At 36.2% G+C, this 11,837-nt stretch overlaps 1 protein-coding gene and 1 non-coding gene across 2 annotated transcripts in view; both read left to right on the top strand.

Annotated features, from left to right (window-relative positions):
- LOC113404885 (probable ATP-dependent RNA helicase DHX35) overlaps nt 1-4,897 on the top strand; it is a 48,752-nt gene extending 43,855 nt beyond the window's left edge. The window contains exons 12-16 of the mRNA XM_026645950.2: nt 555-682; nt 1,451-1,591; nt 2,335-2,425; nt 3,121-3,271; nt 4,719-4,897. Of these exons, the coding sequence (XP_026501735.2) occupies nt 555-682; nt 1,451-1,591; nt 2,335-2,425; nt 3,121-3,271; nt 4,719-4,833 (626 nt within the window). The 3' untranslated portion in view covers nt 4,834-4,897. The remainder of the gene's footprint in view (nt 1-554; nt 683-1,450; nt 1,592-2,334; nt 2,426-3,120; nt 3,272-4,718) is intronic.
- A 1,634-nt stretch (nt 4,898-6,531) lies between these two features.
- Trnaa-cgc (transfer RNA alanine (anticodon CGC)) lies at nt 6,532-6,603 on the top strand. Its single transcript has one exon. It is a non-coding gene; the product is annotated as a tRNA-Ala (tRNA).
- The last annotated feature ends 5,234 nt before the right edge of the window (nt 6,604-11,837 follow it).

Below are 11,837 nucleotides of genomic sequence, written 5' to 3'. Positions count from 1 at the left end.
TAATCTAACAAATTCGGGCTTTTTGCAAGTTGCCAAAACCGATATACAGCTTCACTTAGTAGTGTTGTGTTCCGGTTTGAAGGGTGAGTGAGCCGGTGTAACAGGCACAAGGACGTAACATCTTAGCTCCCAAGGTTGGCGGCGCCTTTACGATCTCCTTACATCATTTGCTGTTTAATATTTGTCGCAATGCCCAAGTCTATGAGCAATGGTTACCACCACCACAATCATCAGGTGGCTCACTTGCTACTCTGCCTACAACAATAACAAATGATAAGTTTAAATAACATTACAGAAAATCGTATACAATAGGAAGAGAGGAAGAGAGAGAAAAAGCGCCTGAAGGCATAACACTTATCCCTTACGTGACGTTATCAGCTAGTTCGCTCTACTGTAAGCCGCGTAAGAGGACTTCGATCCAAAAAAAATATATTGAAGTCCATATTTATTTGATTGGATTATAAAGTATCAAAATTAAATAACTTTTCGTTAGGTACATTAGATGTCGCTACGGTACAAATCATTTAATTCTTTGTTCTTGTTTTTCATTCTAGGTGAATTCGGCTGTATAGACGAGATGCTGTCTATAGTGTCCATGCTGCAAATCGATGGTGTTTTCACTAAACAAGGGACGGGAAAAAGCAATATAGCCGCTCGGATTTCAAGGAGGAATAATTTTGAGGTTGTTATTTTTTCTATTATAATTAATAAGTTGGAGATGTAAAACTATGACAAGTATCAAACTGTTTTATATTAAAATGTAATAATCAGCAGTATATATTATCTGTTTATATCAATTATAATATAAATATAATGATGTATTATATTTTGGTTTAAACTTTAAGTTAGTTTATCATAAAGTTATAAAGGTACAGGAAGGAAGAAGTTTTACATTTTCACCCCTAAAGGTTTATAAAGGATACTAAAAGAATGTTTTACGAAACAACATAAGTATACACATGTCATCGTAAAATTGTAAATACCGTTAGATTGTAATCTATCTCGCGAGATCGTGAACTGTCGAAAGATTGTGAACCGTAACATACTGCATAATTTTCGGTATATTTTAATCTATCGAAGCTAATTGATGTTAAATTATAAAAACTCTAACCTAACCTAATCGAAATACCATAAACTATCGTTTTATTTTAAATTAAATCACCGTTTACAATATTTCGGCAGCTTACAATCTCGCGAGATAGATTACCATCTAACGGTATTTGCAATTATACGGTGATATATACATATATTTATTTTTGTTTAATGTATCATATTAATACTGATGCTGTCTGAGCTGTTTTTTTTTTGTCTCCCCATGAGTGGTGGGGAGGGATACATGGGACTCGCTGATGCCTCGAACGCCTGGTGCGACCTGGCTTAGCTGCTCGTCAGCTTATCTATTTCATTAAAAAAGGTTGTTTTATTTTTAAAGTACATTTTGTTGTTTCAGGTGGCCGAAGGCGATATAATAATGTACTTAAATATCTTCGATTCGTATCTAAAGTTGCGTTCCGATGGCGAAAAGAAGTCCAAAAAAGCGTGCAAAGACTGGTGCCAGAGGATGTTTATTAATTACAGGGTCATGGAAAAGGTGAATAGTTAATATTGTTTTATAATACTTACTCTGTAGTTAGAATATATGGATCTTTATAAATATTGTGGGTTCAAGGCCGTACAAGAGGAAACGTATAAGGTTTTAGGCACTCACTCATATTCTACCACTAAACTGCAATATTTAGTATTGTTGTGTTTTGGTTTGAAGGGCGAGTGAGCCAGTGTAACTTTACTTGGTAATAGGGCTTTGTGCAAGCCCTTCTGGGTAGGTTCCACCCACTCATCAGATATTCTACCGCCAAACAGCAGTACTCATTATTGTTAGGTTCCGGTTTGAAGGGTGAGTGAGACAGTGTAACTACAGGCACAAGAGACGTAACATCTTAGTTCTCAAGGTTGGAGGCGCATTGGCGATGTAAGGAACGGTTAATACAACGTTGTATATGGGCGGTGGTGACCACTTACCATCAGGTGGCCCATATGCTCGTCCGCCTACCGATATCATAATAAAAAAGTCATCAGGTGCTTCGGACAAGCTGTTCCCTTTCTATGTGTTAAATTTGTGTTTATAATTCATCTCATGCTCGGTGAAGGTAAACCTCGTGGAGCAATTGTGTTTCAAAAGAGATTGAACATGTGTTTCCACTAACCGGCAGTGGAACTGCGTGGCGGTATTAGTTTTATGCTAGAATGGAAACAAAAGTGTAATGATTTAGGCTTTACCGATCATAAATTGAAATATATAAAAGATCAGTTTCTAATAATAAAATGTCTTTTCAGGCCGTAGACATACGAAACAGCTTAGAGAAGCTGGTCAAAGATAATTTTAAGCTCAGAAATATAGAATACGAAGGACCCGACTTGGGATCTGGTAACGTAACTCTTATATCGTAATTACTTTCTTAGTGTTAACACCACTGCGGCCGTCTCCGGCGCGACTCGCAGGCAATCGCCCCCCCCCCCATACTCTTCGTTATTGCGTTCGGCAGCGCGAGGCCCCCACTCTGAATCCCGATACTCCAGGCACCACCGAATCCTCCTCTTTCACAACCGGACACTCGTCCTCGGCGCTTCACCGCAGTGTGAATTTGTAATTTGTAAATTTTGTAAATTGAAAATTCTGTAACAAAAACTCAGTAACTTTCATTGTATCGACCCGGGGAAGATCCCGGAATATCTGTTGCTGCAATTACGTTGGTAGATGATGTCTCCTCGAGAGAGTCCTGGGGCAGACGTTCCGGCAATGGTAAAGTCGCCTGGACACTTCGATTGTATTTACATATGAATAATGTGTGGTCGTAGATTTCTAAACATAAAATTAAGATTGTGATGACAAAAGGCACACCAAAAGCACTCACCACGCGTCAGTGTCACCATCAAAAGAATACCTGTAGCAACAGGCACGATGGACGTAACATCTTGGTGCCCAAGGGGCATGAGGCGCATTGATGATATAAGGAATCGTTTATATATATATGAACGTATGATATATATGAACCTATGAGTGGGTGGTAGCTACTAAATCGACAATAAATACTATCAAGTAAATAAGTCTCCATCCCCAAGGTAAATGTGGCCGGATAATGAAGGCCGTGGTGTCGGGGCTGTTCCCGCAGGCAGCCTACCTGGCGCCTGACAACACCTACCGCGGCGTCCGAGGAGCCGTCCTGCACATCAGCCCCGACAGCTGCCTGTACCACGTGCAGCAGCCCAAGTGGTGAGTGTGACAGTATCGACGGTAGATGTCCTGAAACCAAGTTTTTTACCAATAAAGAAAATCTATTAAAATCGCCCAGGTCTGTTCGTAGTTTTTTCATTGAAATTCAGTACTCATATAAAATCAATTAATAATATTGTTTTCTCAATCACTAGTTTTATTTCCTAATACTAATTAATTTCCTAATAATAATTATTGAATAACGTCATCGGTAATATCCATACGGCTAAGAGTTCAATAGAACTTGGACTCTCGTGCTGGACGTCGTTTTTATTTTGCTTCGGAATGAACAAAAATATTTTTTGGGTACATTTTAGAACGAAAATTTCTTACGGCTTATCAAACGGAGAGCCATCATAAAGATCACTATTTTCGTCCGACATGATGATACTAATTCAGTCAGTACGTCCAGCGCTGACGCCAACTCTAAGCGACCAAGTGCTCACGCGGCAAAGGAACACCCAGGCAGAAGCACCATTAAATCATTATATTTCCATCTCTGGGCTGTGTAACTAAACACGTGTCCGGCTTATGTTTCTTACAATTAACGTCTCCCAAATGACAACCATTAAAACGTTAACCACGTGTTGTATTGTCATTTCTAATAAACGAGGTCGTATACCCGCGTAAGTAAGTCTCTAACATATATGTATATGTCGCCGAGACAGCTCTATATCCACAGAATCATATATAGTAGAAGATTCAAAGACTGTGCTCGATTTCATTGTTCCGGCCATTTTGCTGTCATTATTGTAACGGCTTCGTGGTTGCTAGGAAATAACAGTGGAGAAGATATTCTTGGTGACCATGTTGTGACTAGTGTTGTAGAACCGTCGATAGTTTGATCGTCGATAGTTGGTCTCGAAAACTATTCAGGATATTTATAGTATTTATTTAGAAATTTGGTTCAGAATTTATTAAAAAAAAAAAACAATATGACAATTAATAAAGTGACAATCAGTTTTTTTTTATTCTAACAAACATAAAAGTTAACATATGGAACAGAATAATCACCAGTAAACATTAAATAACAAAAAATCACTTACAGGGGATTCGACTTACAACTACCCGCCTAAACACTGACACTTAAAGTACTTACCGACCGACAACCGACCAATGAGCGCTTGGCAGGCCTGCGCGCCAGTTTTATACTTTTGACTTTAGGTGTTCCTTACTGTATAGTCTTGCTTATACCTTAAGTATATCGATAGGAAATCAATCTTCAGTATAAGTTCTAGGAAAATGGTATTAATTTCAAAGACGGCACACAACTCCTTCCTAATTAATAAATCGTTACAAGAAAATATGTCTCCGCAATTATTTTTGAGGAATCGAAGCTTAAAGATATCTGAAGACGGAAGCGACATAGCTCAAGCTCCGTTGGAGGCCATCTTAACTCTCTCCGGCATATATCATAGCACACTTCAAAATATATCCTGTTCCCCAGGGTTGTTTTCGCGAGCGTCCAAAGTTCCGGAGACAAGACCTGCATGAGGGAGATGATGGTCGTCAACAAACAGTGGCTTCTGGAAATCGCCCCCCATTATTATAAGGAGACGTGATTGTTAATTAAATCAAATGTATGACAACGTGTTTTATTTCATGTAAATAAATAATTTATATTATATTATGTTGTTTCATTATTCGTGATTTAAATAAAATATTTTTTATTCAGGTAGACTCATAAATGCACGTTTGATTCGTCTTGTTACAGTGTTGAATTAAAGGTGAAGCTACCGCCGGTTCGGAAAAAAGAATCTACCGAGATGAATCGGCAGAAAAGTTCTTCGTTTGCACCTCGTTTTATTTATTTAAAATTACTTTTAAATATATGCATATAATCATAAATGATAAAAGCTTTAAATGATCAATATTCGTATATATGTCGTAACATAATATAGAATATAACGGATAGAACATATATTGGTATAAATAAATGGATTGGTATAAAACATTTTTTTTGAAAAGCGAATATTTGGAACGTAATAGTTAATTTAAAAAGCGAGCGATCCTTACAGAAGTAACATCTGTAAGGATCGCTCGGTATTAAGCAATATTAACGTTATAACATCTTGGAAAATGTGGCGGTTCCTGAATTCAACTCAAACACGGCGCTCCCATCGGTCAGGTTAAATAGCACTTTTCCTCGTTTCCTGTTACACACTTCCGTCCCTTTCCACGAAATTACTCAGAGATTTTAAGAAAGCGATGGGAAAGATGTCACACATCAGAAATCCGAGTTAAGTTAGTTGCGTTGATTGGCTGATATTAACGTTAAGGTCTTCACGCATGCGCTAATTGGCTAACAAACCAATCACAATTAATATGTTACAAACAATCTCTTAGATTATATCCAATCATCGTTCAAGTTTCACTCCTTAACAAACGATTTTTTTAAAAACGAATGATTTAAAAATATTAATTTTAACAATAATAAAATTACACAGTTTAAATAAATGATTACGTTACTTGTTACAATATGTGACAATGCAACATTGTTGTAACAATTTAATTATTATTATTAAGTAATTTATGTTGACTTTAGTACAAATTATACAAACCTTCCTCGGTTATCGCCCTTTTCTATTAGTGAAAACCGTATCATAATCCAATTTTGACAGTAGATATTTCGAGGGTTTTAGAGGAAGTGGAGTTTAGCGGAGGTACAGACAGAATTTTTTCGTCGTTTTTTCAATTCAGAAATCGTTTAGGTCACTGGTTGACCACATTTTGGATTTCGGTATTTGCATCCTGTTTCGTGATGACCTGATATAAGGAGTGACTAGACTACAAAATCCGCAACTCTCGTACGTTACATCGCCGACAAGCTGCAAGAGAACAGGCTATGTTGGTATGGGCATGTAAAAAGATCTGATTATGTGGGTAATGTTCCAATCTAAACGTTACGGGGTTACCCAGAGGGCGACCAAAGACGAAATGGACAGATATGGTCAAGTGAGATCTAAGTTCCTGCAATGTCTCCGAAGAAAATACGTCTGATAGAGCGAAGAGAAGGAGATCACCAAAGTTGGGGTAATCTCATAATATTTTTCTTGGGATCGATATCGATATTTCTTAATTTTGCAGAAGACATATTAGTGCAAATAATAGCTAATTCATTTATAATGCTAATGTTGTCGATCATTTGATCATGTTTCCATTTGACACATTTAATTTTTTAATGTAATCTATTCATTCTTGATTTTTGCTATTACATTTCGTCAGTGAAAATTTCCTTATTTTCAGGATATTGTTCATCCGGGGGTGTAACTCAGTGGTAGAGTGTCTGCTTCGCATGCTGAAAGTCCTGGGTTCAAATCCCAGCACCTCCATATGTATTTTTTTTAACAAATTCACTAAAAGTTTACTATACACAAATAACCTATCAATATTCGAGTAAATATAATTAACAAAAAAATTTAATAAATCTTTTAATAAAATTTAATAGCATACAGTGAATTGCCGCTGACACAATGACCTGGTGACTTGCGTTTGCGCACAACTAATTCATCACCCACCATCCATATTGTCACATGCAGAAGTTTCTGCATATAATAGCGTTCAGATTCCTGAACTTCGTGTCGCTAAGATCGAATGAAACTACCTTGACCCCTCATCATTTAAGTCAACAAAAATATGCAGTGACTTTCACACCGGGAGACAAAAATGAACCCAGAGATAGACGACAAATTCTCGACAAAATCCAAAGCTAAGCGAAAATTTACAGCAGCATCGAATATTGAATATGATGATTCCGAAGAAGTTCAGGTACACGACTAATGCCTTTACGGACTCTCTTTGGGGCACTTCCTACTTCCAGACTACACGTTGTTACTAAAAATTAGAAAGCAGAAAAACTAATCGACCTTTATCGACCCAACGAGCAGTTGCTGCGTAAATTGATTACAATAATAATTGTGCCATGGAACACTTCGAATTACTCTAAATATTGGTCAACATATTCCTGGTGCAAAAATATTGATGATATTGGTGATCATACCGCAAATTCCGGCAACGCTCTCGCAAGCCCCCCGGTGTTGCAGATGTCCATGGTCGGTGGTAGGCACTTTCCATCAGGTGAGCCTCCTGCTCGTTTGCCACCATTGACATAAAAAAAAAAATTATGTTCATTCTTCGAATTACTCTATTCCCAGCCAGACTGAGTTTCCATTCGAGTTCAGAAGGCGACAATTTTTGAATGGACTGTTATTTGTTATAACGATGGAAAACCTCAAGAAATCTTGTGACGAAATAGATTCTTATCTCTCAGCTTCAGTTTTTGGCCTTTCCTCAAGTTTTGTAGATGTACAAATTTCTTGTACAGATTTCATTACTCAAAGCTTTTTTCATCAATCAATCAATTTCATCAATCAATCTTTATAGCTATTATATAATATCATAACTGGAGCCGATTTTAAATTTGATTCAACAAATAAATCTTTAAGATAAAAATCAAAAATGTAAAACAACCTTTACATTAGAAAATTAATTCACAATTTCATTGAATATATTCTGAAACCAAACAAATACATTATTACTTATCAAACACGTGTAAAGTCCACTAAATTTTATTATCATTGTCACAGGCCTTCATCATGTCACCTCAGTGCAAGCGCCAAGCTCAGAATACATCACGATACTGATAAGGCACACACTCGCTACACGTGAGCCTCTGACTTTGTTTGTGAAACAATTACAATATAGTTTTTAATATTGCCTTTTTGAGTTCGATAAAACAAATGAAATTGTAATATAATACTTTGATAGATGGGTTATTTGTGTAAGAACGGATCAATACTTGAGGTACATACAGTCAAGTCCTCAATTCCTGAAGAGAATTTAGAAGAATAGACAGAGATATTTTTGGCAAAATTATAAAAATCTGACTAGATATATCACTAGTCACCTCACTTCTTAGGGCGTATGCCAAAACTCACGCAGGTGAACTCTCGGGTGCATTGAGATATAGTATAAGAAGCATAAAATGATTCGACACGTTCGGAGTTTCCCACTCGCTCCGGGAGCCATGGTCCTCTATATCGGTAGAATTGCATTACATCTGATCCCAAACCTGAGCCGGATGACCAGAGTTCACACACTCCACGTCCCGCGCGAGTCTTAACGTACGCCATTAATGTTAGATAAAAAAAAAGATATAAAAGTTGTGCAAAAGTAATCAAAGTCAAACAATATTGAGGACTGATGTTTGGCGGTAGAATATCTGATGAGTGGGTGGTACCTACCACCAAATTTTTAATTCTTGGTGCGTGCTAGTAACTTAAGGTGATCAGTGTTATTTACAATCCCTACAATGCTGTTTAGGATTTAGGCGATCTCCCATCTATAATCCATTAGCCAAACCTCAAAGTTTTCATCATATGAGACTCAGGATAAAACTTTAGTATCCGTCACCTTACATAACATGATGAAAAACATTACGTTTTGTAATTAATTTTATTAAACTGCTACGATGATTATTATTTAGACATACCGTTATCGCCGTCAGCTGGGACCTGGTCGAGCACGCTCCTCTAGACTGATCCGGTATCTGTCTGTCGCCATTTTTTATGTATGTTTGTGTAATTACTGGCGATTTTTTTTTTATTTATATAAAATATGTATACAAACCGGAACAAAACAAACGCTGCTTGGAGACCAATTATTTCATTACTAAACTATAATTGTGAAACAAATAAAAATCAGCTAGTTCTACAATGTCATTATCTAAATGTACATAACAATTACAAATTAACGTAAATACAAACAAAATAATTACACTATAAGATAAACCATATTATCAGAAATCGCATGATTCTCTTACGGAAAACCTTGATAACAATGCATCACTTGACCTTTGACCTCTTAATCAGTCGATGGTGTGGAGGCGGTGGGAGTGGTCATCACTCCTTCGATATGATCCAATAAAAAATAGTAATATATGATAAACTAATATTAACATATCATGTATGTACATTTATTGTACTAGCTTAACGACATTTATTTAAAGATTAACAATATCTTAATATGTCGTTTATTGATATACTCGTTTCGCTGTCTATGGTCCTATATAACTTTATAATAAACCATTTTTAATCGTTAATAGTTCAACTTAACCACCGTTCTGGAAAGCAGTTTCCGTAGAGAAGAAACGGCAAAAAATTCATATATTCGCTCTTTAAAACAAACCGGAATTTAAACCTGGTGATATTAGAATGCTTACTGTAATAATGTTTAAGTTGCAGGCTTTAGTGTGGCTCTTCTGAGAGGTCAGATTGATATCAATGGTTTGGTGAGTAGAATGTCTGTTGCATTCGTTGTTAAGAGAGTTAGCTTGGTACCTGATGTGAATACGGCTCGCCCTTTGACTAACAAAGTGTCCTATGGCATTCTCCTTTGGGCTAATAATGTCAATCTTATTTAATTATTCAAATAACAGAGACTCAATCACAAAATTATAATAAAACAGGTTTATATTAGTTATAAATGAAACATACGTAAATAAATTGATTAAACTTTGCAGCATATTCGTAAGTTTAACATCTAGTCTGCTAGCGATCATGCCTAGGAATTAAGATTTTGTTGGATCAACTCAGCAATATTGCACTACTAAGAGTTTACGATTAATATATCTTTATTTATAATACAACACTATTACACTTAACTACTTATTTTTACTTTAATTTAACTTCCACAATTGCGATAAAATTTTTGTCAAAGTTCGAAACGCAATTTTTTCGCAAATCCGTATTGAATATCGTAGATTAATTAAGCTTTCGAGCAATGATATCGCGTCAATTGAATTAGCATTAGCATTAGCAGCCTGTAAATTTCCCACTGCTGGGCTAAAGGCCTCCTCTCCCTTTGAGAAGAAGGTTTTTGGAGCATATTCCACCACGCTGCTCCAATGCGGGTTGGCGGAATACACATGTGGCAGAATTTCGTTGAAATTAGACACATGCAGGTTTCCTCACGATGTTTTCCTTCACCGCCGAGCACGAGATGAATTATAAACACAAATTAAGCACATGAAAGTTCAGTGGTGCCTGCCTGGGTTTGAACCCGAAATCATCGGTTAAGATGCACGCGTTCTAACCACTGGGCCATCTCGGCTCTCGGCAATTGAATGTCAACACTATTTTAATTGCCTATATTCCTCCTGTGGTTGGAATAGGCTATACAGCTGATACATTTGTATGTATAACCCCACGCCCATATTCCGTCATAATATCATAATATTCTAAGCAGAGGTCGTCTTGACGACTCTCCGTACAAAGTTCACAACTTTAGTAGTGGAGTCGTATTTAATAATTAGCCACATACAGGTACAGAGGAACATCTGACATTGCTCCGAGGTTAATTAAACAAATATTATAAACAGTATAATTAATGTCACATATTAATTACTTGCTCGATAAAAGGTGTTACTTGATTGGTTTGTTTTCGTATAAATTGAATGATACGACGTTTAAAATAGAATTATAATATACTTTAAAAAGTCTAAAGTATGTTTTTATTTAGGACTAACTTCCCGCTCTGACTGCGCTCTATTTTTAGTAAATGTAGAGCTGAGATTGTCATTGGTATACGTGAATATTTACAAAAGATTGCGGGTTCAATCCGGCCGATCAATTTTCGTATAATATCTTGATGGTGATGGAAAATATCGCTTTGGTTTGGGCATTGGATGATATGCATAACACTTGTATTGGGTCAGAGTGGTTTTTCTCTCGAAGAGTACGTTTCTCTCCAGAATTCAAACATTTATTACCTTTTACTTTTAAATCTATACTAATAAGTGAGGATACTTCTTACATCATGTCTGACTGAACTAAACTTATATACTCGACTATTATTCACTCGATGCACTAACACAAATTAGCTCTAACTTTGTGCAAGTCCATTTGGGTAAGTACCAGCCACTCATCAGATATGAGCCAGTTTAATTAAAGGTACAATGTACATAAGAACTTATGTAATTTACAAGATTGGTGGCATTGACTATGCTGTGTGATGATTAGTTGAAGTTGGGCACTCAAATCAATATATACTTTATTCAAGTAGGCTTTTACAAGAATTTTTGAATCGTCATTTAACAAACTATTTTAAGTAAACCTACCACCGGTTCGGAATGTAGATTCTACCGAGAAGAACCGTCAGGAAACACAGTAGTTACTCTTTTTCAACATCTAAAAATACAGTCATGTTAGTTAAATACAATTATATACGTATGTTATGTCTCCTGCCTGGAAGTCAACAAGCATTAACTCCACGCTTTTTTATCATCAATATAATCTTGTATCATTCTTTACCAATGTATTTTTTTACAAATGATTTGAATTTATGAAACGGCAAAGTTAAAAGAGTTTGCGGAATTTACTATAGAAACGGACTTACCATCAGGTGGTCCATTTGCCCGCCCGCTTAATTATGTTTTTTTTACATAATCTTTTGCAACGGTAATTACTTTTGTAAGTACATCTTACAAGACTATAATTTCGCGTCTTTTTTGTGTTTCTTTAAATGTTTTGTTATTTTGTAACTGCAAGCTGATAAAAAAAAAGAAAAA

The sequence above is a fragment of the Vanessa tameamea genome, chromosome 27, assembly GCF_037043105.1.
Source record: "Vanessa tameamea isolate UH-Manoa-2023 chromosome 27, ilVanTame1 primary haplotype, whole genome shotgun sequence".
Lineage (NCBI taxonomy): Eukaryota > Metazoa > Arthropoda > Insecta > Lepidoptera > Nymphalidae > Vanessa > Vanessa tameamea.
The sequence above is the reverse complement of the archived record's forward strand: the minus strand, read 5'-3'. Positions and strand labels throughout refer to the sequence as shown.